Below are 27965 nucleotides of genomic sequence, written 5' to 3' on the forward strand. Positions count from 1 at the left end.
TGCGTCTCCTGATATCTTTCTTGGTGGCTGTCTCCTCTTTGCAGATCATCCTTTGCCTGTTATGCCAAATCCTCCTGATCCTGTTCCCATCTCTTTTGCATTCTCTGAGTTGTCTCCCCTGTCTAGTTCCTCCTCACTGGGCAGGTGATGATTGTAGAAGAACAGTGCACAGAAGGAGCCATTTCCAGCTGTTGAGTATAAAGTCTTGATGCCACAGCAATCCTAGCAGCTGGGATGAGCAGAAATGCAGCTGTGGCAGAGAGCACTTCCACTGTGGTTTCAAGTAATGTGGTCTTTCACGACAAAATTAGTGAAGTGTGGGACCATTTGTAGGTCCTACATCACCCTGTCAATAACCCTTTACAGGATGGAGTAATGTTTCAAACTAGTGAGCTGATCCGTCCACGTGGGTTTGTTTACTTTTTTCAGCTGAACAAGTTATCACATCCATACAGAGTGAAAACATATTTTATTTTGCAAGAAATATTTTATGTTTTTTAGCTAATGCATTGAACCAAAAACTCAGCCTTTGAAGATACCCAGAATAGAAAAATCAGTCCAGTCCCAAAATTATGCACAACCTAATAAGGGAAGAAGGCACACAGATTTTAGGTGTCTCAAGAGTTTACAATTTTGTCATCCTATCTGTAGTATTTGTGTATCTCTGCTGAATAAAAATCTGCCAATCAATGTGCTTCTCTAGGTAGTTAACATAATATGTATAGGGAATAATAAGCCTGCTTTATTTAGGATTCGCTTAGCTGTCGCTGTTATTTCATCCAACAGAACAACCACTAGTGATAGACTGGTGGCAATATTTATTTGTTTAAAGAAATTAGCAGGTAAAAAGGTTCCTTTGTTTTATTTTGTTCTTTAAATGATCCACTCCAGTAAATTAGAGAAAAATTATTTCACATATCTAAGAAAAACTTCCTTGTTCTATATTATCTTCTGTTTTGCCCATATTTGGTTGAGATTCTTCATGTAATCTACAAAATTCTTTCTGCCATTGTTTTAAATATAGTACAGTAAGATTTGACGCAGTGATTCAGTTTGTGCTTATAGAAAATTGAGGCAGATGAGTTACACTGATTTACATATTTGCAAATATATGCAAATACACAGTATTGCCATATGGTCTTAGGTCCCCAGAAGTGCTGGTGACCTACTTGAGTATTTCAGTTAACAGAATATGAGCTTTTGCCTCTTCGTTTTTTTATTTCAAAAGACAGTATTGTTCTTATTTTCTATGTTACATTTTGAAAAGGATCCTACAATGTTTGAATTATGCTAAAGCATCTGCGAGTTCAAAATCTTCCACATTTTCTGGAGCTGGATCGATGTTTTCTGCTGCAGAAGGCAAGAGATCCTCATTTGTGAATTCTTTGGAAAAGCTAGGAGGGGCTGAAAAGTCTACAAGTTGTTTCCATGGTTTTCCAGGACATCTGGGGCGAGGAGACTCTGGGCGATCTGGCAACCCATCAAATAAAGAAGTATCAGGAAGAATTAGTGGCTCTGCAGGTCTACTGGTTTCCTCCCTTGCAACCCCTGTACTAATCAGCTCCAGTGCAGTTTCAGCACTGGATGATGGGAAGGTTTCATTTTGATTAAAACCCCTTTCATTTGACTCCTCAGAAGATTTGGGGTTTGAATGTTTATGTTTATTCTTTATACTGTGTTTTTTATGCCCACACCCATGGCCATTTCTGCTCCCACAACCAAAGTCATGACTATGCCTTTTGTCATTCTCACGATCCTTTTTAACTCCATGCCTGTGCTTATGCCTGTGTTTGTGCCTGTGTTGATGCTCAGGTTCACCTTTGCCTTGTGGTTCCTGTCCATCATCTTTCCTCGTTTCTGTGCTAGGGCTTTGACTTTCTCCATCATTTTCATCAGCAGGTGAAACTGCAAGTGGCTGTTTTTGCATCGGCATGCTCCGGAAAGGTGTGAATCCAGGAGGCCTTCTTGCAAAGAGAGACTGAAAAACATTGCAATGGTAGCTGCATTTGTTACATGAAACACAACAATTGCTTCATATGTGGGAAATTCAGAAGCTGCTCATTGCAATACATGAATCTTTTAGCAGATTTTTAAACTAAAATCTAAATAATTCTCTCTTCTGTGAGAAGCATACAAATATAAACATCTTCCCAAACAATTGTGGAGTATTTTAGTAGCTATATATGTAAAAGAAAAATTTCTGTATCACTGAAATTCTGTCAGTGTAAGAGAGGAATTATGGTACAGAGAACAAAGCACATCTACTGGTTTAAATTTATGAACAATACAGTAGGATTCTAGGACTAAAGGTCCCAGCACTTGTTAGAGTGTTACACTTCCATGTATGGAATCAATTTACCCTGAGGGTTAACACATCTCTGAGTTGCATCAATGGCAGAATATACAGAAGGTCTCTGTCATTTTGTTATATAAAATGTAACTATTCAGTTTTTTTACTTTTAGATTTGACACATGCATTTCAGAATACTGCCTGGAAATAACACACAGGGATTAAAGCTGATAATATCAAACATTCTGTTGTTATTGAGTCATCCCTACTCCCTCATCAGTGCTCAGCTGGAAGACAAAGGCTGAATACATGGTGTATAGTCATGGTCCAACACGAGCTTCATTTTTCTCCTCCAAAGTCTCTGATCATTATCTAGCTGCAAATCAAAGTTATTTGGGTTGGAGCTAAATTTGAAAGTTGATATGGATAAAATATTAGAGTGAAAATAGAGAGGAGAGACATTAGTTAATACATAACAAATGAATAAGTAGTTATGAAGGTGCTGAGCACAGTGAAATTATTAGTTGTGAAGGCAGAGTAATCTGTCTTTGTTCTGTGTCACACTGGAGTCTGCAATCCTCAGAAATATCTGATAATAAAAACTATTTGTATTCCATTGAGAGATTTTCAAACTGACTTGCATTCAGGGCTAATTCATCGTGGAGCTGAGTAGGAAGAAATTGGAAGATCCTTATGCAGAGACTGACAGCTGCAGCAGGTGCCACTCAACTAATATGGAAAGGTTCACAAATTCTTTGGAAGTCTGTGGGATATAATTACTGTGTCAGCAAATACATTTTAATTTTGGCTTTTAAACCTAGTATGAGTAGCAGTTTGAGGGATTTGATGGGGCTCGATACTCCAGAGCTAAACTGACAATGCAGAGGAGCAGCCAACAGGCAGAACTTTTCCCCATCCCAATGTCTTTGTTTGTGTGATCACCCTGTTGGCCATTGTCTCACCTGGTGGTGAAAGTGATTTGATATAACTGGTTGTTGAGGTCAGAGGGTGAGAGAAAAGAGTGCAACATTAATGAGGCTGTTAAAAGAGCCGTGTTCCTTTAGTTTTGGTATAAAATATGGGATAATTTGGTATGGATAAAGAATGTATTGTCTGCCTTTGTCCTACACTGTGCTTAATAGGATGAGTAATGAAGAAGAATCTTACCACTTGGTGCTCTTCAGTGCAGTTCACCTGGGGATAGATTTTATCCTCCCACGGAATCACGTGAATTTGTGCATTGCATGACAGTGATGCCTGTTACAAAACAAAAACCAACACATTAAGGCAAAAAGACTTCAGACACAGGGAGATACCTAGGCCTGAAAAATAAACTTTTTTAAAAATAATACTTTAAAATCCTTGGAACTTTAACCAAATAATTATGAAAACTATCTTAGTGATGAATACTTCTGAATTGGGGCACATCACAGCTTAGCTTTTCAAGGCCTGTGTGAACACTTTAATTTAACTTTGGATTTCAGATTGGATCTTGAAAATTGTATTTCTCATTTCCATCACTTTTTGGCCACTAACTGCATAATCTTCATGACATTCCTAAGGAATATTTTTTGTTTATGGTGTTTCTCCTACTAAAAGTTGGGAAATGGAAATAAAGCCTTATTTTTTCTTTTTAGTGCCTGCTGCACTAATAAATTTTAAAATCTCACTGGTAAGACCTGTTCATATGGTGGGAAAAGAGATGGGAAGTAAAAGCCCTCTCCTCAAACAACTCCCATGCCAATGATTTCTGGCCCTATCAGCATTTCTTTCCAGTGTCTGGAACACATTTTCCTATTATCAACAGCATGGCATGCACTCCAGAAATGTCATTCCTTTGCACACAAGTGACAATCCGGCCTCATGTTTTCCTTAACTGCAAGTCCACAGTCAGGAATATTACAGCTCTTTCATTTGGCAGCAGCCTTCTCCTCTCTTTTCTTTGATTGATTATCATCAAAAGAAAGTTCATTTGGTTTTGCAGTGAGCACTGATCCTGCAGCTGCAGTTTAAGTTTCAGGTTTTCTTAACTTTGGTTACAAACAGTGAAAGCTGCCCTTCTTCTTGGAACAAAAGTTTACTGAAAGAGGTAATAGAACCAAGGATGTGATTTTGCTTAAGCATTCACAGTTTCTGATGCAAATGAATTTGTCCATTAGAAACATTACAGTTGGCAGGATTGTCATTACTTACACTGTTTGATGTGGCTGTACAGTCTTCATTAAGTTTTTCAAACTCACTCTTAGAACAGTTTGTTTTCCAGACTGTAAATTTTACTTGATACTTTTTTCCTGCAACCACCTGAAAAATTAGAAAGAAGGTTTTCTGTGCTAAAGGCGTCATATTGAAAAGGTTTCACAGGAAAGATGATTTTCTACAAGCTTATACTACTTGTATTCTACAAGTCCTAACCACTGGGCCAGCATATGTGAAGAACAGTATTTGGCAGTAAACTTATCTGCTTCTAATTGGGTAACTTATTTACTGCAGTTCCTATTCTCAAAAATTCCAGCATTGAAGCTGAAGGAAACAGAAAAGGTCAGAATAATATCAGGCCCATTATTAAATGTCTGTAGTAATTTCATTAGTAACAGATGAAATCATTAGTGATAGCACTGTAGAGAGCCAAATATGATGTCAGAAAAGTGGAATGTGGATAAAACAAAGTGTCTGATGAACAGGCTCAGTTGAAAATTAACCTATTGGCCAAATGCATTAAAGAGAGAAACTGCATGGGTTCAAGAATGTGCCTGCTATGAGTTCTCTTAGTATTTTTCAGAGCTTGAAATAATATATCTTCCTTCAGGGACATCAGGCAAGACATGAAATTCTATTTCCCTGAAATCTATTTTAAAGGTGCATGCATGCTAATATCAGTCATGATAGGGAAAGTCAGAAGGGGAAAAAAAACTTTGAAAGAAGAAAAGGCACAGATATTTTCAGTAACATAACATGAGATATTTGGAAAAATTCTGGCGTGCTTTTAGTGCCTTCTCCAATGACACCTTGTGCTCAGGAGTAGTTATAACCAAGTGTTTTCTGAACTACTCCACTGTTGAATTTTCAATTCGATCCTAAACTTCTGTTTTGATATGTTGGGACAGTAAACAAGGCTTATGCAAATGCTGACCAATATTATCCTCCTGATTCCTCATTATTTATCAAGAAATTTATCTATTTATCTCTATTTATCAATATGTATTAACTTATGCACAGATGTCCTTTTCTGAATCTAGCTAGAGTATCATTAGCAGCACAATCAGTATATAAAATAATAGATTTCTAAGGGAAATTAAGACACCTCACTTCTTGGACCATAAAACAACTGTAGGGTAGACACTTCTTTAAATAACATTGGGAGTATTGATGTGGTAGATCAAGGGAATAGTCCTGTCTAATGAAACTTTTATGCTTTCAGATATGTTACAAAGGTAAAAAGTAGAGTAGATACACAGAAATCAAATGCCCTAAGCCAACCTTCTTCACATCCTTTTAAAATAAGTTTGTTTTAAGAAAAAAAGAAAATTCAAGAGATGGGAATTTTTTGAATGATTTTTGAATGCAAGCCCAATATGGATTATATTTTACAGGAAGAATTACATGGATATTTCAATTTCCATATGTATCAGCACTTAGGCAAAGATATTATTTCAAATCTAAATACAAACTTTAGGTAGTATTCAGCTCAGGCCAATAATAATGTCATGTCTGTTCCTCATCTCTGTGATATATGCCAACCTGAACTGTCGCCGATTGTATTTCTCCACCTTTATAGTAGAAATCATCATTGCTCTCTGAATTATACTTCTCAATGGAAACCTTCAGTGGTTCCTTCAGCTCTGGACTGTCATTTGGGATAGTCCTTGGACAACCTGGGCAGATGGCAGCAACTACCGTTTCTTCAACTGAAAGAGAAAAACTGGTTTCAGATCTAGGAAACAAGATTTGATGTAGATAAGGGCTGGGAAAAACTGTAATGAAGCCCCTCTTTCTGGAATTCTTCATATTTGGGTCTATGAAATGGAAGCAAAACATATTTGAGTTTTATATGATCAGCAATATTGCATCTTGATTATGTAAAAGAAGATCAGCACATGAGACATTTAACAGTTTTCTCGTAGAAACAAGAGTTGCATGTTCCAGTTGTAGGTAGCCAGAAAACATGGAGAGGGAACAGCTATATGTATGGAAAGACATGATTTGGGTGAACAGGAGGTGAATGTAACTGGCAGTGAATTTGTGTGTTGAAGAAAACCTAGACTGAATGGGTGAGAATGCAGCACTTACTACATGGAGCAGTACCTGTGTCCAGATAGGCTGGAGGAAAAAGTAACAATACATGACAATAAAAGCTGCTGGAAACTGTGGAACTTTCAAAACTAGTAGTTCCTAAGACATACCTGGAATCTTGCAGTCACTGATGGTATCCACAATCTCTGCCTGAAGATTCTGAAAAGCTTTGGCCTCACATTTAGCTACACGCTGGAGTCAAAAATGCAAAACAGCTCCATGTTATTTAGAAATAATGAACAAGCTTAAATCTTAATACCTTCCTGCCAAGAGAATAAGTCAAGCATGCTTTTAATAATTCCTTCCTTCCTTCCTTCCTTCCTTCCTTGCTTCCTTCCTTCCTTCCTTGTCAAATCAAAATGGCCACTCAGAGAAAAAAATACCATGAAAGAAACTTCTGCAAAGACTAAGTTAACTGTAGAATAAGAAGGAAGACTTAAAATTCAGGATTAAGATCTTAGGGCTACAGCAGTTACTTGAAAATGTAATTATAAGAACTACTTTTATTTTAGAAAAACTAATGAAGAATAATGCCAAGGCTTATTATTCAGGTTAAAGGGACTGACATAATGTCCCAGTATAACTCAGTGGTTCATATGTGTGTTGAATACAGAGTGCAATTCTGTCTCTCCCATTTAAAAATTAATAGTACAGAGCTAAATAAAGGTATGAGAAAACTTCAGTGGAATTTGGTCATTCCCTGGTATGGAATATTCTTGGAATATGGTATTCTAATAATGCCTGTCAATAATCTACTAGCAAGTTCAGGGGATAAGTGCTTATCATTTAATTCCAGAAGCCTGTGTGACGAAGGCAGTATGTGAGTGAGGCAGTGCTCCTGCAGTAGGTGAGGTGACAGAAGTCATCACCTCTAGGTGACAGCTGGGGAAACTCAGACTCAAGCAGGTTAAGTAACTTGCTTAACATTTAAGGGCACATAGGTAGTGGAGAGATTTTCTTCAACTAGTCTGACTCTCATGCATCTGTTATTTACCGGTGTTGTCATTCTTTCCTTTTTTGATCAATACTTCTGAAACATTCTTGAGATGTACAAGGAGTAATTTTTGAACAGGAGTGGCTCTTGAATGTAACACTCAATGGTATATTTCCTCAGCAGCTGAAATGGATGCCAGTCTGTCCCCTCCCGTTTACCACCACTGTTCATAGTGACTCTGCATTCCTGCCCTCTGTCTTGTGTTTGCAAAATCATTTTTCTGATCCCCTCGTGAGCTGGTTCAGAGAGGTCAGTTGAGAGAGGAAGCTTCTATTTTTGGTGTAGCTGCTTCAGTTCCAGGTCAGTGAAACCAAGGGAGTGTACCTGGGTTTGCAGCACTGTTTAGCTCGATTATGTATATTTGTTAATCAATTTATTTTGAAGATATTATTTGGACTGTGGTAAAGGTTAAGTAATAGTTCAGCTACTGACTTTTCTGAGAAAATTTGAATTATTATGCTGGAAATTGTGCTTATTTTAATTATCACTTTTTGGGTTGTACATGAGTAACTGCTTGAATATCAGGATAGAAACTTCTTAAGGGACTTATTATTTGAGTAAGATTGGTTAGATTCTGTAGTGTGATCTGTAAACCTTTCAATGCTCCTCTTAGTCACCGATTCAGAAGACATGAATGTCCTAGTTGCATAATTGGATAGTTGTATGTAAGACTGGATTTAAACTTTGTTCATTAAATGAAGCGCGACTATAAATATTTTCTTTGGTCAGATCTAAATGATTATTTGTTAATGTAATATTTTCTTGATAAATAGATTTTGAAGATTACTTACACCTCTAGAAGTGATTTTGCATTCTGGAGTTAAATCTTGGAATTGGTCTTTGGTGCAATTAGTCTCCTCTATTTCATATCTGATTACGTAATTCCATCCAGCTACCACCTGGAAGAGATATTTAGGTCATACATTATGTAAAACAGTGCAAACTTGAAAGTTAAACTATTAAATGAGATTAGCAAAGAAGCAAAACTACTCATCTAGTGCATTCTATCTATCAAATAATTTTGCACTCATTAACCCATAGCATGTTCATGGACAGCAATAAAAAATCTTGTCCTGACAGTACAAAATGTAAACTAAGTCCTGCTTTTGTTAGCAGTGCACTATGTATTTGGTGTCCACTTCTGGCAAGCCTGCAGCCTCACACTGCTGGGTTTCTTCGCTATCCTGCAAAGATCTGTTACTCATTACTCCCCGTGACAGGATAGATGACTACAGTAACACAGCCTGGCAAGTCCTGCATTCCTGAGCATGGGACACCGTGAAACAGTATCTGAATAATGTAACTTTGTACTGCTGGCATCATTTTTTGTTGAGTGTTCTGCATTTATCATCTACCCATAATTGTGTCTGTCCTGGGCTTTACCACATACACACTGTGTTGTCCAAGTTCATAACCCTTTTAAAAAATTTTCTCTCCAGGAAGTGGTTCCATTTTCCTAATAGTGGCTACTTCTTCTCACCCATGAAACCTCTCCAAATCATAGTGTTGGGCTAGGTAACATTTGATTTGAAAGGAAAAACAATCAAATATACATTTTATCCCAGATAAGTGAAGTGGAGAGCTGTGACTTTGTTTGCCAGAGGTGACATGATGGTTGTCTTTCCAGCTGCTGGATTGCAGTCTGTCTGCAATGTTTTGTCCTGTGGCTTAAAGGTTGTGCAAGTTTGTCTTTCAGCCAAGAGGATTGCTGTCATCAGTAAATATAAAGAGGACAGTCTGGTTTAAATCATGAGTCAAATTGACATGAGACCAGAAGTTGCTTTTTGGCTGAGTAAATACATACAGGTTCAAAGAAAAGGGTCTATATATTTGCTGTTGAGTTGTACACTAGTTAAAAACAGAGTGAGAAACTTTACTTTCTAGCAATGTCACACCAATCCATAGGAGAGCCTTTCACAGGGAAGGAGTTCTTGCATGGAATGCCAGATGATACAGAATTTCTGCAATCTGAGTAGTCATTTCTTGCAAAGCAGATATTCTCATGAGCAGAAATCTTGCAGCATCATGTTGGGTTTTTAGTTCTCTTACCTATTTTTCCTATGTGGGGTTTACCTGTCCTATAGCATATAGCAGCTCCTGGCAAATGAGCCCTATTGCCTTCAGAAACAGAGATGCCTCTTGCTCTTTGAGAGGCTGGGGAGTACAGGCTGGCAGCTTTGGCTCAGCCCCTAGGAGGGATCTGCTTCTGCTGGAGCTTCAGGGCAAGGCCAAAGGAATCACCCAGGAGAATCTGATGTATGTGGCAGCACTGAATGCAAATAAAGTGGTGCTAAACACTGTTTGTAAACAACTGCAGATAAAGAAAAAAAATGTGTATACTATCAGTTGGGAGGTCTGAAAATTCTGTACATAACTGTTGATGATTCCTTATAAATGAAGATAATTACTTATTGAGTCTACCCTTTATATGTATTTTGTATGATTTCTATTAAATATAAGCCACTTTAATATCAGAAACATGCACAAAACAAACAAGGTACCTGCTTTGGGTTGGATTACTTTGGTAAAATTTAGAGAAAAATCATGCACAAACCTGTCTCTTAACTTCTTTTATTTCCACAAGCTTAAAAAGGGCAGCTTCACCACTCTGCTTGTTAAAGTTTTGAATGTTTCTTTTCAGAATTTCTGACACTTCTGCACCATCACTTGATATATGATGAAAGCATCCAAGACATGGAACCACAGAAATTCTTATCTTTGACACATCTGGAAAAGAAACAAACAAAAAAACATAGGGCTCCATGCAAAACAGCCTTAGGTTTTCGTTTTTCCTATCTGGGACTGTGCAAGAACATTTCCTACTTTTCACTGGCATGATAAACAGACCCTATAGCCCAGTTTCAAGGCCTACAAAGACATTTTTATATTTAAGAACATGCTCTGGTGGTGGTGGCAGGGACCATCCATGACCTTAGGGTCCAGGTATGGTTTTGGCAGTGAACCCCATTCCAGCAATTACTGAATTTCAGAAAAACCTTGTATGTAGTTTTGACTACATTAAGGAAGGTACATTATTCATTCAGCCAGAGAAGAACCAGTGGAGGCTACAACTAAGGGGATGGTTTCAAGTTTCTTCAAAGCTCACCCACGGTGAGCAGCTGCTTGCTGTCCTCACCATGTTTCAGGATGGGGACTTCAGCAGAAGTGTTTTGGCTCACCCATGTGAGCTGCTGGGACTCTGAGTGCCCCAGAGACTGCAGTTGGACTATTCTGCTGTCCCTGCCACTCATTGTAGCTGCCAGTTACCACTTGGTGCTACCTTCAGGCTTAACCAGCTGGATTGGCTGTGGATAGACAAGCTTGACAGGGATGCTCAAACTCCTGTTTCCTACTACTAATCCTATTAACTCTCTTTCCTTTCTAGTAATCATGGACTGGATTTTCATAAATTAATTTTATAGTTCAGTACATAAATCAATTTCACAAGTCAGTGAGCATGAGAATGGAAGTGGGACAATATGTGGTCTCTATGGAACTGAAGTAAAATTTGTGTGCCTGGTCTTCAGCTGGCATACACTGGCTTAAATGAAGTTATGTCAGTTTGCACCAGCCAGGAAACCAGTCCAGGGTCAGTTAGATCAAACTGTTCCACCAAAGAGGCTGAACAATGTGGTACCAATATGGTGGGGAAATCCCTTCTTTGCCAGATGTGACCAAAGTCTGCCCTTCGTATTTCTAATATGTCTTGTTTTGACTCAGTAATGGCAAATAGATACCTTACAGAAAAGTGTGACCACATTTTCAGTAGTCACAAAGGAGATAATGAACCAACAGCACACCCACTTCTAACTGTGGTCTCAGCACTTTCATAAGGTCTATGCTGAACAAATATGTATTCTTTTTTCAGAGTTGCTATAACTTGGTAAGAAGAGGTAAGTTCCTTAGGCTGAATACCTGATTAATTTAATTTATATATGGGAAATTTTTGCTTTCTAAGCAGAGATTCAAATGCAAATTTCCCGTGTGTTCTCTGTGGGATTCCCACAACTTTTGCTGGCAACTAGGTGTCACCATTGCCCTACAAATGTAGCATTTGTTCGGTGCAGAACATGGAGATTGTGTACTGCAGTTCCTAGAAGTACACTGGCTGTAGGTAAAGCCATTTCAGCTTTAAACAAGAGAGCTAGAAACAAAAAACAAATACCAGCTGCCAAAAATCAGAAATCGGGGTGAATATTTCTGTAGTTAATAATTAGATGTATATATTAAATCAAGCTTGGGTATGTCTTTCAGAAGACCAGGCACAGGGATCTCAGTTGGAAAGCTTTAGAACAATGTCTGTAACAAGGGAAATTCCTATGTGAATGCAATAGTCATATATGAATGTATTATTATAGGTGAAAAATGAAGTGATGCTTACTGTTAAGGTCTAAAAGATCAGTCTCTTACATAATTATTTCACTGCCAGATTTTTATTTTGTAAATGTATTTCTTTTTCTTTTCTTGTTTGGGGTAAATATTCATTTTGGTAAACTTTAGCAGAATAATTCAGTCATTTTTAGATTGGAGAAAATTAAGGTGCAATTTAGACATACAAAGTTTTTTCTAATAATTCCTGCAACAATTTTTACTTAAATAAGTAAGGACAGAAAGAATTGTGATTGTGACAAGTTATACCTAGTCTTTTAAGTTATTGGTATACTTTTGGTCTTAAGCAAACTAAATTTTAACTTGGCATAATTCTAGTGCTCAAAGAGAGTTACTACACACACACATGTGTTGGTTTTTTATTATCCTAGGCAGAAACTGCCTGTGCTTCACTGACTTAGCCTGTATATGTATAACAATGAAGTGAAACTTTATATTTAACATATAGTTGCTTACAAAAAATTATTTATAAACATCTGACTAGAAAGGTGAGGAGCATCTACCTTTAAAATTACTGAAAAGTCTCAGTATTATATTTATTCCATTCTTATTTGTCAACATATTTGTTGAATGCTGTCCCAAACGGTTACATACCTGAGAAAATTTTGCACTCTTGTGAAACATTAGTTGTTTTATCAGCATCATTCATATGAACTCGAGCTGTGCATTCTCCTGTTTTCTGCAAAAACATATGGCAACAATTGTCTGACACTTGCTAAAGAAAAATACAGTGCTTTAGATATTGAACACAGCTTATAGTTGCAGACTGATTTTGGGGAAGAGATTCATGTGTATATTTGTAGTAATGTCTAACTTGCTGTTTTGTTACTGAAAAAGGATCAGTTTCATTGATGGTGAGGAAAGTAGGGGATAAACTGAGCAGATGATTTGAATGCTTGCTTTGTATATACATTTGTATGATTATGGTGTATTGATTAACTAAACACTTTACAGTCAGAATAATGGAAATGAGCACATGCCCATGAATAACGATTGTATAAACTATGTATTGATCCATTTTCTTCTCTGCTGGTACAAGATAAATAGCAATGACCATGGCATTTCACATAGATTCAAATTATATTGTCACCATCATCCCTTTCTGTGCTGTGTGAAAGAGCAGTGCCATCCCCTGGGAATGTGCAGTGTCCCTGCAGTGTGTCCCTGTTGTACCTGCCCTAGGTGCCCTCTGGTAGCACGAGCCAGACACACTTGGCACATCTGAAAGCTCTCTGCCAACATTTCTGCCATAGTGGCTTCCATGACAGCATTTGGTTGTGCAAGTTTCCATTATACATCATTAATACCAAGTTTTACAGTCCTTACACTCTCACAGCACACAAATCTTATGCTGGGTTTATTGTGAATCATCATATTGAAGCACTGAAATATTCCTTTCTGCATATATTCAGGATTGTAACAGAAAACCCAGGATTATAATGGTTAATTTTGGGGTTGTAAACATTTCTGTACTGTAGTCATATAAGCTCTCAAAAAGCAACGCAGCTTAAAACGTTAATTCTACTGTATTTTTCCCCAGGCAATTGCAGTTCTGGTCATTATGCAGGTGTTTTTCACAGAGAATTCGTAAAGAGAACAGATACTTACAGCATCTGCAGATACTTTGTAATGACATTGTTGCCAGTGTTTGTTTTCCTCAGCGGTGCAAGTGCTTTCAAGTATTCTGTATTTTACATAGAACTGTGGGTCAGGACCTGCCTGGATTAAAACAATACACATGTCATCATTTGCATGGTAATAAATCAAGTGAAAAGATAAGAGTTTTAACGAGGTAAATAATATTAATTGGTTACTTTAAATTTCATTATATGTTTTGCTGTTAGCTGCTGGTCTCTCAGATCTTGGTAGTTCAAATATTAACTTAACTAATTATATTACTTAGCCGTTACCTACAACCACAATATGTTAATATAATAGATACAATATGCTCAACTACCTTCGTTTTAACTTGTAGTACCAATGGGTTTAGAACAAAAAAAAAAGTGATTATGTTTTATACTCTCATTCAAATGTACTCCAAAAAAGCCATTTTGGGTGACTGCTTGGATAGTTAGCATAATTGGCAGCTTGGACAGTGCTTCTGTCTGACTCCCTCGCTCTCACTCTTGGCCTCCTCCCAGATCTGTCCACTCTCCTTCTGTACAGTTCTCCTGGCCGCCCAGAACCAGCAGCCCTCAGGCAGCCTGGCAGTGCCCAAGCAGCCTCTGCTCAGAGGTGCCAGGGAACTTCAGCTGCCTGGGAAGGGGGCAGGAGCAGGAATGTGCTCTGGAGACAGCCTTGGGCACTGCCTGCAGTTTTCTACAGGCATTGAAGGCTGGGCTGCAGGGCAGGACAGCCTCAGGAATCCCATAAGATGAAATAAAAAACATTAAGCAAAGTTTGGCCCAGCCATAAACCAAGTAGTGGGCCTGTGCCTATGTGTGACAGTGACAACATTGTAAGGTTTGTGGTTCATCCTTTGGAGAAGATATAAAGTCAGAGTTACTAACCTTTTACAGCCACTAAAAACTCTACCAATGTGACTTTTCAAATACAGGCAGCTGCTGTAGTTTAGCACTGATTATTCTAAAAAGCCAGTTATTGTTCTTTGTCTCTGCTGGGAGGATTAACTGATAATTTTTGCCTAAGTGCTACCACAAAAAATGAGGCTGAGCTCATGTGGTTGGCATATACTGGATTTACACTGATGTAGACACAGAACTATATTCTGCCTTCTCTCAATTCCTGTTGTGTATTGTTACAAGTATGAAGAAGTGTGGAGGTACCTCATATAATGGTTGTGAAAAAGAATAAAAGAAGCTCTAAAAATATAATAGACTTATCCTTAGCAGGTAGAAATTGAATTTTATAGAACTGCATTAAATTATAGTATTTGGGATTTAAAAAGAGCAAAATTCTGTTCTCTGTTAGAGTGTTCTAAATCTGAATAAATCAACTCAGTAAGTAAACAAAATAAGAAAAGACATTGTTTCCGTATTACTTGCTATTAGTTTATTTTATTATTATTATTATGAACAGATATGCCTTTAACTGGGGCACTACTCACTACTCAGCTTTTATATTTTATTACCCTATCAATAATGAATGTACATGAATATGTAATAACCAGCTATTTAATTAATGTTTCAACATTGTGAGACTGGTGAGGAGTGATTCTTTTTTAGAAAAAGAATCTCAAATATGAGGAGATTTCTATTGCAGATTTCTTTTCTCTGTTTTTTTCTTAACATCATAATCAGATCAATATTCAAAGTCATAATTGATTTCCACTTCATATTTTTAAGAAAAGGAAAGATGGATATCTGGAGAAGAAAAGATGAATAATAATTGTAATAAATATGTATTCTTAAAAATTGTTTAGGATAAAATTCTGAAACTCCTATCTCTCCTATTGGAACACCAGCAAAAGGAAGGTTGATGGTACTGCAGTTCTGATATAGAGATACTTTCATGTCGCTGTTGTTAAGGATGTATGCAGTTCAGTGAGAAGAGTGAGACTATTCATTTACTTAATATTAATTATATAAAGTGTTTTCTTATTTTACTCTTTGTCTCCACATGTTAAAATCTCCCCAGTGTGTAAACAGGAGCACAAGAGAGCAAGTGCCAGGAAATGTGGGTAGTTTGCTGTAAGTGTTTAGCAATGTATGGCTCCTTTCCAAGGTAAATTTCTATCTGGGTAAAAGTGTCTTGTGATTTTGGAGTACAAAATTTTATCTCTAACACTGGTTGACTTGTGGTTTACATCTGAAAATCCAATCCAGTAGGAAAAAATGCTAATGTTATTTTCAAGTAAAATAATGCTTGTCATTATTATGGTAATACCATCTTTGTATGCCTCTCTGAGGTAAATACTCTTTTGTTAGATTAAGTCTATATAGGAGGACTCAGGCAAAGGATCAGGTTGTATTCTTCTTTCTTCTGTAATTTTAGCTGTCACCCTATTTGACTAAAATACCACCTAGTGCTTTTAGATAGATCTTTGACTTATGTCTAGTGTCAATCAAATAGTATTCACAAACAATTCAGAATATTGCCAAACTTTATCAGGTGATTATTTTTTATGTGTGACACCAGCTCTTCCCAAGTCAAGATTATATTCATATTTTTTAATGGGTGTGGTTATGACATTGGTCTGAAAACCTTACAGATGATGGAAAGGGGTAGAATTCCCAATAAAGAAAAAGTGAACAGAGTGGAATAGTACTACAAATTGTGTTGGTGATAGAAATTTTCTATTCTTTAGTCTTCACATTAGTAAGCAAATCACCAGCACAGAGTTCTGCTGATAAAAACATAATATACATCCCTGCTTGTCATGAGAAAAAGTATCTTACTGTGCAAATCACTTTGATTTTTTAAAACTTTTTTGGAAGACACTGTGCTGTCATACTTGTCCCCTTACAAACAAGATGGAGATAAGCTGATTCAGAGTGCATAAACAATTCCAATTTGTTGTTTTGGACTTTTTTTTTTGCAAAGTCTACTTACAGTTCTCTTGGCTTCCATCACCACGTATAGAACAAATTGGTTCCCAGTTGCTGACTCTCCATTGTATTTCTTCAGTGCTGCATCAACAGCTTTAAAGACGCTGGGGTCATCACAGTCCGAAAACTCAAATGCAAGAGGAATGGCTTTGCTAGAGAAAAAACTACAGCAGAGTGCTAGTACAATGAAGGCCTTCATAACTGGATGAAAAAGGCCCCCTGAATTAGAAGGCTCTTTAAAAACCAAATGGAAAAGGAATGCCTGACAGGATTTTAGTCACCTCTTCTGTTTTTCAGGAGCAATAGTTAAGTAAACAGAATGAGTGGTTTGCTGGGGTTGGTTGGTTCTCATCATACCCTGTTTATACTGCAAATAAACTTCTGAGTTTATCTAAATAAACTTTGTTTGTTCACCAGAATGACACTAAGGTTATCCACCTGCCATCAAGATAACAGGATAAATAGCTGCAGCTGGGGACCTGTTTAGGCTAAGCAAAGGAGAAAGAAGTGACTGTAGATTTCTGACTTCTTAGCACCTAAACTACAGCTGAAAATGAATTTTACAAGGCTTAAATAAAACACCCAAGAAGGTCACAGTGGCAATGAAGTTTTGGACAACAATGTTGTAAATTTTATAGATCTGTTTAGTGTTCTGGCTGCTACAGTTCTGAGAACTATGGTACTCAGAATGTGTTTGGAAAGTCTTTGGACAGAAACATATTGTTGAATGTCACCTAACCCTTCAATAGCACTTGATAGACCTTGTCCTTAATGGTCCTATTGAAAAGTCCATCTCTGCTGCCACGTGGAGGCTGCCTGGACCATGGATTGTCAGTGATCATAGTGCTTTGTTATTGTTACAGATATGTGACACCCAACAACAAAGAATTGAACACTGTCATCTGAGTCTGGTCCAGCCAGGATTGGAGCTGGCTGAGAACATCTGGTGCTTGTCTCATGTGTTTGGCACCAAATAGCTTTGCTTTGGATCTGTGAATACCTTGGGATTGCCATGACTCCTGTGTTCCAGATGTGTATTGCTGTTTTGGGTTTGTGTGACTAGGTTTTGATAGCAGGAGATTACAGGGGTGGCTTCAGTGAGAAGCTGCTGGAAGCTTCTCCTATGTCTCATGGAGCCAATGCCAGTCAGCTCCAGGTTCTGGGCAAGACTGAGTCCATCAGTGCTGGTGGTAGTGCCTCTGGGATAACATAGTGGACAAAGGGGAGAAAAAAAATAAAAGGAACTGGCAAAAAACAGGAGAGAGAAGAGTGAGAATATGTGAGAAAAACAGCTATGCAAACCCATGAAGAAACCCATGAAGAATGTGTGGGAGGAACTGCTGTGGAGCAGAGATTTTCCTATGGAAGCCTATGGAAGAGACCATGGCGAGGCAGCTGTGCCCCTACAGCCCCTGGAGGTCAGTGATGGAGCAGGGATGCACTGGCAGCTCATGGAGGACCCCACACCAGGGCAGGTGGATGCCCAGTGGAGGCTGGGACCCTGTGGAAGCCTGTGCTGGAGCAGATTTTCTGGCAGGACTTGTGAGGGCACCCATGCTGGAACAGTTTGTTCCTAAAGGACTGCACATCATGGAAAGGACCTACACTGGAGCAGTTCATGAAGGACTGCCTCCAATGGGAGGGATCCTTGGCCAGAGCAAGGAGAGAGTGTAAGGAGTCCTTATCCTGAGGAAAACTGAGGGGCAGAAGCTCACTACAACTCCCATTCCCATCCCGCTGCATCAGCTGGGGAGAAGGTAGAGAAAATCAGAAGTAAATTTAAGCCTAGGAAGAAGGGAGGGGTGGGGAGAAGGTATTTTGAAGATTTGACTTTATTTCTCATTCTCTTACTCTACTTTGATTAGCAATACACCAATTTGCCCAAGTCCAGTCAGTTTTGCTTGTGAAGATATTTGGTGTGTGATCTCTCTGCCCTTACTTTGACCATGAGCCTTCTGCTATATTTTCTCTCCCCTGTCAGGCTGTAGCTGTGGTGGGTGTCAGTAGAAGCTTTAGTGGGTGCCTGGCACCCAGCCAGGGCCAAGTCATCATACTTGCTACAAGTTTTGACTAAAGAAAATGCATTTTAGAGTCTGTGGATAAATTGCACCAGAAATAAGTTTGTTCATACACGATAAGAGACTGCTAAAAATTAGTCAATCTTCACTCAGTCACACTGAGTCGTCATTTTGTTTCTTTTTCTTCAATGTGGTCCTTGCACTGTATTTCACTTTATGCCATTAAAAAGCGATTTGGACAATCAAATTACTAACTTTTTGAGATTAATCCCATATTCTTGCTTATGACATAGCTGTTCTGAACCAGCTTTCTGGTTCCTGGACAGTCTGAATGGACTCGACCTTGAAGTGGGCTGCAGTATAAAGAGGAACCACTGTTCTTTCTTCCTGCTCCTCCCAACTCAGTTTCCAGTGAGGAAGGTTCAGCAATAAAGAAAACATTTACATGAAAGAGTTATTACATGCATCTGCTTTTCTCTTCCCCTGAGAGCAATTATGAACTACTTGAGAAGGGTGTCCTTGACTGCAATATTTCTGTGTATCACCACCAGCAGCTGTAGCGATAGAAGCACCTGTGCAGGCCACCCTGCAGTGAGACAGCAAGTCATTAACAGTTCTCAGACCATTTCTAGACAACAGTGATAGCCCAAACTCCATTAGTCAATTTATGCTAGAGCTTGCTGTGTGGAATACCTTAATTTTTTAATATAATTTCTAGTTCAATATCTAATAGCTAATTATGTGTAGTAAAAAACAAACAAACAAACAAAACAGACTGTGTCAAGAAAGAAACACTTGCATGTTTTTATTTTCTTTGAATCTGTATAAAGCATGAATGCAATGTCATGTATTACTTTCAATGGGAAGCAGACAAATTTCCTCTAGGTCAGATTCTTTGGAGATGTACATTATAACTATGAATGATGAAAAAATGAAAGATTTTAGATGGCAATTTGCACTATTACGGAATTTTCCTTTTTGTTAGAATTGAAGGAGTTTTCTGGGGAGGTTTTTACCCATTCCCATTATCTAGAGACTCAGAATTTTGAGCCTTTCAGTTACAGTGGAGCTTGAGATAGCCAGAATGAAAAAGCTGGTTGAAATACTTAATGATTATTTTCAGTGATTCTCCTTCCTAGAAACTGAATGCTTTTCCCACTTCTCCATGTGCTGTTTTCATTTACTACGAGGAAATAAAGGCAAAATTTTTGGAAGGTCAAATTTAGGTTTTCCAGGGCATGATTCTGATTGTGTAGGGTGATCTGGAAAGCCTGGAATTTCTGTAGTTTCCTTTAGTTTTGAACCAATGCTGCAAAAGTGAAGGTTGCATTGGGATAGTTCAGGAAAGTTTGCAGTGGGAGGTGTGAGAGAATCCTGCTGGCTTAGAACTGGGATGCGATAGACAGCTCCTGTTACATGGCATGGAAAATACTTCCCTGGTATGCTTGTCTTGTTGTGATGATGTCTGTGATAGTGATGACAGTGATGAGGAGGGTGTCCTGGAGGAGGGGGACAGCGTGGTCCATGATGGTGAGGAGGATGATGGTGACCTGGGCCATGAGGAGGGGGACAGGGTGGTCCATGGTGGGGAGGAGGATGGTCATGGTCTGGTCCATGATGGTGGGGAGGAGGACAGGGTGGTCCATGGTGGGGAGGAGGGTGGTCATGATCTGGTCCATGACGGTGGGGAGGAGGACAGGGTGGTCCATGGTGGTGAGGAGGGTGGTCATGATCTGGTCCATGGTGGTGAGGAGGGTGGTCATGATCTGGTCCATGATGGTGGGGAGGAGGACAGGGTGGTCCATGGTGGTGAGGAGGGTGGTCATGGTCTGTTCCCTGAGGAGGTGGAGTAGGATGGTGGTGGTCTGGTTCATCAAGGAGGGGAGGGGGAGTAGAAGGTTCTTCGTTGCCATCTTGATCTTCCTTGTTGGATTTGAGATTATGCTCGGGGTCTTCAGGTCTGGACTGAGAAGAGGGGGGGCATTCATGTCTGTGGTGATGCTTATGGCGAGGTCTGTGACCAAAATGATGATGATAGTGGGGATGTCTGTGTGGATATTTCCCTCTTCGCCCACAGCCATGGTGCTGTTTATGAAAACACCAGGGAGGAAGTATTAATCAGGTGTTGATAGGGCAGAAGAAATTTATGAGAAAGAGAGAGGTGAGAGTTAGTAGGTTTGCATTCATAAGTCTGATGATCTTTAAGGAAAAAAAATCTGCATTTTTTCACAATGGAGGAGAAGGATTAGATAATAAAATACCAAGTTACTGAAAATCTGCTGGAAACAGTACACCATGTCAAAATTATATAACCAGCTGAGAAATATTTGTGATGGATCAAAACAAATCCACACCGGAGTAGCTGTTGTGATATAAACCAAAATAAACATAATTTCCCCTTCTTTTGCTTTCTAAAATTTCTTTGAACTTGTTTGCCAATCTCTACTCACACTTAGTCAAGTGATTAAACTGAGAAAAGACACACTTGGAAGGAGAAGTAGGGACAGCTGAATTCTAATTCATTCTTTGATTGACCTAGGACTTGCAGGTCAGTCTGTGCTGATGTGCTGCATCACACCCAGGCAACAGAAAACTGGCATGAATGTCACAATCATCTGCCAGTCTGGACTGAGCAAGGTTGCTATAGCCTGCATGAGGATACAGCCAGAGATGTATCCATAACTGAGTACATACCCAAGGATGGTAGATTTCACAGTTTATATCTATTCCATCAGCTTCATCTGCATCACTGATAATTCTTGCCTTGCAGAATCCGGTATGCTAAGCAAAAGACAAGGAAAAAAGCCCACAATGCACATCTGGGTTCTTGTGGTGGAATTAATACAAACTACTGAATGTTCAACATTTTACAAGTTAAGCTATTCCTTTGACACCTGTGTTCACATAACTTAGCCAGTTAGCCTTCCAACCAATGCTTGCCAGTGGTTAATAATGATTAAAATACGTGCCATTTTTGAGGGTTCTTTTTGAGGGTTCTTAATCTAGAGTGTGATGCACTCTAGATGCACTTTGCCATGTGCACCTAGAGGGCTAGTACTCTGCATCTTGCTTCCCTTTTGGTATCTGAGAGATTGGCCAGCTACTGATGCCTCCAAAATAAGTACCCTTGGGTGTCTGATTTTTCTTCTTTCTTCTTTTTCTTTTTCCTGTCTTTGCTTGTCAAACATCTGTTCAGATTAGACTATTCTGTAATTCTGCTCGAAGCTCTCAAAACCTGGCACTGTGTAGCTATGCTGCTTCAGACAAAGCTCAAGGCAGAGCTTTCTTCCATTTATTTTTTAAAAAGCAATTTGTTGTAATTTTTTTACATTACTTCTCTTAGCATCCTGTTTACTGAGACCTTCTCCCGCTGTCCAGTCATTGTGTGTGGAATTGCTCATGTGATAGAGCACACAACTCAGGTGACAGGTTGTGTGTGCTCTCTGTACTGGATGCTTTATCTTGCTATTTGTGAGGGCCATTAGTAGCCCATTGCAATCGATGACTACAAATGGTAATGGAATTTTACATACAAACAGCAGCGATGGCAGTACTGAGAACAGAATTCAGACCCTCTATAGCCATCTGCCTCATGCTTTGTTCTAGTGAACTTGTGGTTCCCTTAACAGTTAATTCACCAACTTTTCCAGTCTTCTGGAGTATAAAAAGCCAGAGAAGGTGATGTATGTATATAAACCAAAAGTTTTACATATTTTATTTTTTCCATGTTTTATTTAGTTATTTCAATTTAGTTTCTGGGGAATAATTTATTCTGAAATTATGACATCTTGCCTAGCTGTTTCTTTGGTGTAGACTATTATAGTAATGGAAAAATGGGATGAAGAGAATATTTTGATAGTTTTCTGCAGATGAGCTTGAATTATTCCACTATCCATTCCTCTGCAGCAAAGAAAAAAAGTGACCCTGAACTCACTGGGATGACAGAAGACATGTATTTTTTTCACGTTGTATGACTCATATTGGTGTAAAAGTTTATATGGGCATAGCATGTATGATTTGCAAGGGATTGGCCACAATTAGAATGCAAAAGCCAGATACAACCTGAAAAACTCTAGGCCTTTTACATGCCAAATTCCAGTTACATTAAGATTTGAGAGTTCAGACTGTTTCCTTATAAGAAAAAAGATAAAGAAGTAGCTGTAAAATTAGGATCTGGGCTTGGACATGCTGGATTTTTAGTTTTGAGTTTGGGTACATGCTTATAATAAACACTTGAAAATATATTGATAGAGTCTTTCTGGTACCACCCATTTTATCAGTTCTCATTCTAAGACTTTACTTACAGCGTGCCAGTCATGCAGAAAATCACATTCCAGTGCCTGATCTGTTTCCTGCATAGATTTGGAACAGTTGGTCTCTTTTATCGAGAATCCTAAAATGTGACCTTCACGGGAGGCAGTCTGAAACCAAGAGGTCAAAGAAGAAGTGGTAACTGGGTGTATTTAAAATCTTGTAATTTTCAAAGCAACCATACATCATCTTATTGTCAAAATCCCATCTACCTCATGCTTGCCTTACTTGTCCTGTTGAAATGTTCATGCACATAACATATTCATCAAGAGAAACAGGTTAGATAATTTATATCTCACACCCTTGCAGTTTCCAGGAACACTTGCTTTAATTCTTTGTTTAGTGCGTGTGTTTTATAAAATCTGTTACTTTTACAGCCTGTGTTTTTAGGAAGTAGTGTCCTTAGAGTCTTCTCCCTAAACTGAACTGCTTCTCCTGTGAAAGTAAAGAGATCTATTGGATGGCAACCATCCCTTTCCTGAGATGAGAGTGCATAGTATTGCAGTGCTGATGTTAGTTTGAGGTGAAATTCTGCCAGTTACTGTGAGAATGTTGCTTTCTCTGTTGCCAAGGGCGTTAGTTATTGAGAAGTTCTTACTCCATATGAACACAGGAGAAAGCCTTTGTGATCCTATTAAAATCCATAAAGAGGTGTTTCATTTTAATTTCCAAGTATAGCAGTACTTTTATTTCAAGTCTGTGTTGAAGGTGTCCTTAGCATGTGTGCACACATGAGTTTTACTAGTTTAACTAAATTGGTTAAAAGTGCATGCACATACTTGATGGTATGCTTTTTTATTGTAGTTCATAGTTTCTGAGTGTTAAAATCAGTGGTACAATGCAAAGTGTTGCTGTAGCTGAAGATGGTGAAGTGTGAAAACAAAGTGTTTGGGGAGAAACACATGAACCCAGGCAATGTGAAAACAATCCCTTTTTAAATGGCAGTAGGGATACATTGTGCACAGGGCTACAGTGCCTACACTGGCAGGTTTCTGAGCAATATTAAAAGCTGCAGGGACATGGGTTTGATATGTTATCATTTAGGCAGTTTCCAAGATCAACATGTATTATGGTGGGAGCCATGGGACCTCATTACAGAGGTGTCCTGAGCTGACACATGTGCTGGCAAAATGATCCTGTGCTGTTTAAGTGAGTCTCCAAGTATCTACCAACAAGAAATTTTGTTATTAATATACTTCAGATCACCCAAAGGATGTCTTCATGCTGACTTCACTTAGATATGTAGATATTTAGCAGACCTAGAAGTTCTTCAAGAGTTACAGCACAAATTCACCTCCCATCCTCAGAGTGCTGCTTTGCTCTGCAGCAAGAGTCAAAATGATGTTGAGCATGTTCCACTATTTGTTGTACCCGTGTGCTAAATATTCTAAGAGTAAAAAATCATCTGTCTGCAACTGACAAAATGTGTGACTGTGATAATACATGACTGTCCATCTCAAAGTCTACTCAGTAGTAAATAAGCTCATATATGTCATGATAGGTAAATAGGCATTCAAAATTAAAATATGTACATAAAGAAGGCCTTGAATTCTGAATGCCAACACACTGCCACAGTTCTTTAGCAAAAGAGAAATCCTTATGCTTTCACAAACCTAAATTGAAGTTGATAACAAGTCTTTGCTAAAGTATGACCTTCAACTTAGATCTGATCCTAGAAGGGTTTGACTTCTGATCCCATGGCCTTAGAGCTTCTCATAAAATTGTGTAATTTCTAAATAATTCTAGGAGAAAATGCCACTTACCATCTTTATAACTCTTTCAACTTTATCCACAGCAAAGTTGCTTGTGTGGTTGCCTTCACTGTTGAATTTTTTCAGGGCCTTTTCAGCAATGTCTTTATGTTGCTCTGTGACTTCTAAGGCTTCAAGTTTCACAGGACAATCTTTGCATTCTACTACATCGGATGGAACTGTGAAAAAAAATTACTAATATTACAGTGGATAGTAATACTCTTGGCGGTGTGTCGATGCCTTTAATGTGAACTCATAATAAGAAACTTAAATGCAGCATTTCTTTGGAAGTGAAATACCTGTCCCTTGCTCCACAAATATGGGTTTGTCCTGTAATGTGAAAAAACCCCAAACCCATGAAAATGGATATTCTTATAAATCACCTTAGAATCCTAACACCCCAAACGTCCAGTCTTCCCAAGTTTACATTTGTTCTGATATTCATTATCATATTTTGGTAGACTGGAATGGTGATATCATCTGACATCAATAAAGTCTGGTTTAGAGGAGCAGGGTAACCTTAATTCTATTACTCATTCTTAACATTCCATTTGAATTATCTAAAATATGAATTACAAGCAGATGAATGAAACTGTTACGGTTTTCATCCACTGGTAGTGTAAAGACTCTGGTATGAGGGCTGGTTTAAGGTATGCATTGGCATACAGCAGTGGTTATTTTACCTGGACTTAATGTACAATTAAATCCATATAGTTGAGGTTTCTTCAGCAGATGGTTTGTATATGTGATAATCTTACATTGCCCAAAGTCCTGAGAGGAAAAAAGAATACATGATTATGATGTTATTTTCCCTGGATTTAATTGGATGTAGGCGATCATAGAAATTATACCTCCTTTTAATGTGCAGTACCTCTAAGAATAACAGATGTGGTCATTAATGGAATGTTTGATCAGGTACCACTCCAAATTTGTCTTCAGATAAAATGGGATCTCTCTCTACAAGAGCTTTTATTTTAATTGTCAGTTTGCACAATTGAGTAGACAGTGGAAAACTGAACCAACTTTCCTAGTTGTCCTGATACTTATTTAGGGTAGGATAAGACAAGATGGCTGGGGAAGTTAGAATGCCAGGTTACACAAACCTGTGTCAAAAGTGAATGGACATTTTCATCCATTCTTTTTCTCCATTTAAGATAAAAGAATAAATGCTTTCTCTTCTCTCCTCCTGACCTTTCTACTTTATGTTTTGTCATAGTATCAGAATATAGTATCACAATAAAAGTTTTGGACTGGAGTTCTCATCATTGGAGTGCAAGAGAAAGGACAAGTATTGCTGTATATTGTTTATGTACTGACACTACCAATATTTCATATTGTCACACCTCAAATGTTATGACAGGAAACTGACAAAATATACCACTGGTATTTCTGGCTCATATACCAGGAACATGCTTAAAAAATAATTTCTAGTGCCCTTTAGTTGTCAGCAAATTACCCTTAAAACATAAGTTCTGCTGCAAGCAGTGGAATGTGGAATATAGTCCCTTTGAGACAACAAGTTAAATAAAGCTATACTTATTTGAAGAGTCAGTTCTTTCCCAAATCTTTCGCATATGTTTAACAATTCTAGAATTAGATAGATTTTGGGTTAGAATGAGCCATATTAAAGCCTAGTCTTCACTTGAAGGTTTTGTGACACAAAGTTCTGGGCAGTTCAGATAAAGGTCAAGTTAGTGCATTATTGGTGTATGAGTTGGTGCAGATGACAGTACTTGCCATTGGATAAGTGTCACTGTGTTCACAGGACTCCCAGTGTCTTCTGGATAAGACAGAGCATTCAGTTTCCAGCACATCCAAAGTTAAGTAGAGGACCGTTGAATTTCCCTGGAAGAGAAGTGCAAGTAAAAAAGAGTTTGTAGACAAGAAGTTTGATCTGAAAGAAATTGTTTTGGAGGTCTATGGGCTTAATCTTTAATGAAGCTTCCCTAGTTCTCTATTAAGGTTTTTCAGAGCTGACAAGCATAGAAGGGGTTCAGACTGGAAGGGATCTTTGGAGGGCATTTTGCCCAGCCACTTGCTCAAGGCAAAGTTGAAACTTAAAATTTTCAATTGCATTCTGTGTATCACCAAGACAGACATTCCACAACCTCTCTGAACCATTCCAGTACTTAACAACTTTCTCCATTATTTTTTTTAGCCTTATGTACAGTCAGAATTTTCCTTCCTGCAATTTACAACTGTTGCCTCTTATCCATTTGTTGATAATCTATGAGAAGTGTCTGTTGTTAATCTGACATTCATCAAGTAGGGAAAATGCCAGTGTTAAAGACTTCTAGGACAATGCATGTGTGCCTGGATACCAGTTTTACCAGCTAAAAGCTACCAGTTAAAGATATTTTTATTCTGTTGCTTTTTCAGCTATTGATTTGTTTAGTCATTTTGACTGTCATTGAGAAAGGCTTATGGATCTTCTCTGGGAAACAGAAATAGACATAAGAAGGAAATAAGAAATGATGAATAGGGATTCTGTATCCAGTCCCTGCCCTGTTTTGCAGAGTAGCAACTCCTTTGACTTCCTCTGCCTTTTTCCTATTCCACCAGTTTATTCAGCCATCTCTGAAATTAAGGTAATAACAAAATACCAATCTTGCAGGATATTTTGGTCTAAGTGATGTTAGACATTCATGGATTAAAGAAATCTTCTGAATGTAAATTTCGAGTTTAATGTCTGAAACCAGACAGCAGACTGGCCAGATTAATTTCCAGAGTTGTATAAAGCTGTTCAGAGCATCTCTTATGCAAGCATCCTGCTGACCAAGAGTAGGGAGGCCACTCAGCATTGTTTGAAATCAAGCTTACGTGCAATAAAGCATACACAAATGAATACTGAGGTGGTGTAAATCACAACTAATTCATTGGATTACATCAATATTGTTCTAGTAAAAGCAATTGTTATGGGCTGTAATAATAATAATAAAGTAATAGTAAAATGTAAGCTCTTAATGACCTGGCTCATTATTTAAAAATCACGGTCTTGTGTAAATTAGCTTTTAAGTTCATACTTACTAAATGTAGTTCATGTGCATCAGCAACACGGAATAAACCAAAAACATAACCATCTCTGCGATGTCTGTTGACCAAATCCAGGGCCACTCCTGCATCTGTTTCAATGGTGTTACAGTCTGCAGGTGTAGTGCTTGCTTCATTTTGGGCATTAGAGCACTGCAGTAGTGTTAGAAAAAAAGCTGAAGCTAAAAGCAGCATTTTGTTTGCAGTGTTAGATCACTTGTGCCCATGCCCTGATAAAGCCAGCCTGCTTTTAAAATCAGAGCAGCCCACCAAAGTCATAAATGAATGCTAAAAGGGCATGGTTTTATATAAATTTAAGTGTCGTGTCAGACAGCCATTACCTTGACCCTGGATTAACATTTGCAAACAGCAAGTAAATGATTA

The 27965-nt window shown here is 38.3% G+C and overlaps 2 protein-coding genes and 1 long non-coding RNA gene across 4 annotated transcripts; 1 reads left to right on the forward strand and 2 right to left on the reverse strand.

Moving 5' to 3' along the window:
- Nucleotides 1–452: 452 nt before the first annotated feature.
- On the reverse strand, nucleotides 453–16836 carry KNG1 (kininogen 1). Of its 2 annotated transcripts, XM_079314872.1 has the most exons (11): nucleotides 16476–16836; nucleotides 13572–13682; nucleotides 12558–12642; nucleotides 10129–10301; nucleotides 8366–8473; nucleotides 6691–6772; nucleotides 6029–6195; nucleotides 4484–4591; nucleotides 3458–3547; nucleotides 1819–1978; nucleotides 453–1470 (listed from the first exon to the last, which is right to left on the reverse strand). In XM_079314872.1, the coding sequence occupies exons 1-11, from the start codon at nucleotides 16668–16670 to the stop codon at nucleotides 1286–1288; spliced, it is 1464 nt and encodes a 487-aa protein (XP_079170998.1). In that variant the 5' UTR covers nucleotides 16671–16836; the 3' UTR covers nucleotides 453–1285. The 2 variants fall into 2 exon arrangements, with proteins under 2 accessions (XP_079170998.1, XP_079170997.1); XM_079314871.1 differs by having other exon boundaries at nucleotides 453–1978.
- Nucleotides 16837–18280: 1444 nt separating this feature from the next.
- Nucleotides 18281–19612, forward strand: LOC306806308. Its single transcript, XR_013775447.1, has 2 exons — nucleotides 18281–18455; nucleotides 18506–19612. It is a non-coding gene; the product is annotated as an uncharacterized lncRNA (long non-coding RNA).
- On the reverse strand, nucleotides 19265–27872 carry HRG (histidine rich glycoprotein). The gene is made up of 7 exons (XM_079314881.1): nucleotides 27579–27872; nucleotides 26289–26396; nucleotides 25235–25322; nucleotides 24564–24730; nucleotides 22794–22910; nucleotides 21184–21270; nucleotides 19265–20574 (listed from the first exon to the last, which is right to left on the reverse strand). The coding sequence occupies exons 1-7, from the start codon at nucleotides 27774–27776 to the stop codon at nucleotides 19666–19668; spliced, it is 1674 nt and encodes a 557-aa protein (XP_079171007.1). The 5' UTR covers nucleotides 27777–27872; the 3' UTR covers nucleotides 19265–19665.
- Nucleotides 27873–27965: the final 93 nt, after the last annotated feature.

Source organism: Erithacus rubecula (genome assembly GCF_903797595.1).
Source record: "Erithacus rubecula genome assembly, chromosome: 11".
NCBI classification, from domain to species: domain Eukaryota; kingdom Metazoa; phylum Chordata; class Aves; order Passeriformes; family Muscicapidae; genus Erithacus; species Erithacus rubecula.

Excerpts from the sequence above, each read along its gene's own strand:
- KNG1 (XM_079314871.1), bottom strand. The coding sequence starts at position 16,670 with ATGAAGGCCTTCATTGTACTAGCACTCTGCTGTAGTTTTTTCTCTAGC. Across the intron at positions 12,643-13,571 it reads ACAAAGTATCTGCAGATGCT|AAAACAGGAGAATGCACAGC; the intron begins GTAAGTATCTGT and ends ATGTTTTTGCAG. Across the intron at positions 10,302-12,557 it reads AGAGTGCAAAATTTTCTCAG|ATGTGTCAAAGATAAGAATT; the intron begins GTATGTAACCGT and ends TTTCTTTTCCAG.
- HRG (XM_079314881.1), bottom strand. The coding sequence starts at position 27,776 with ATGCTGCTTTTAGCTTCAGCTTTTTTTCTAACACTACTGCAGTGCTCT. Across the intron at positions 26,397-27,578 it reads ATGCACATGAACTACATTTA|GGAAATTCAACGGTCCTCTA; the intron begins GTAAGTATGAAC and ends CTTCTCTTCCAG. Across the intron at positions 20,575-21,183 it reads GTGAAATCTACCATCCTTGG|CACCATGGCTGTGGGCGAAG; the intron begins GTATGTACTCAG and ends TTTCATAAACAG.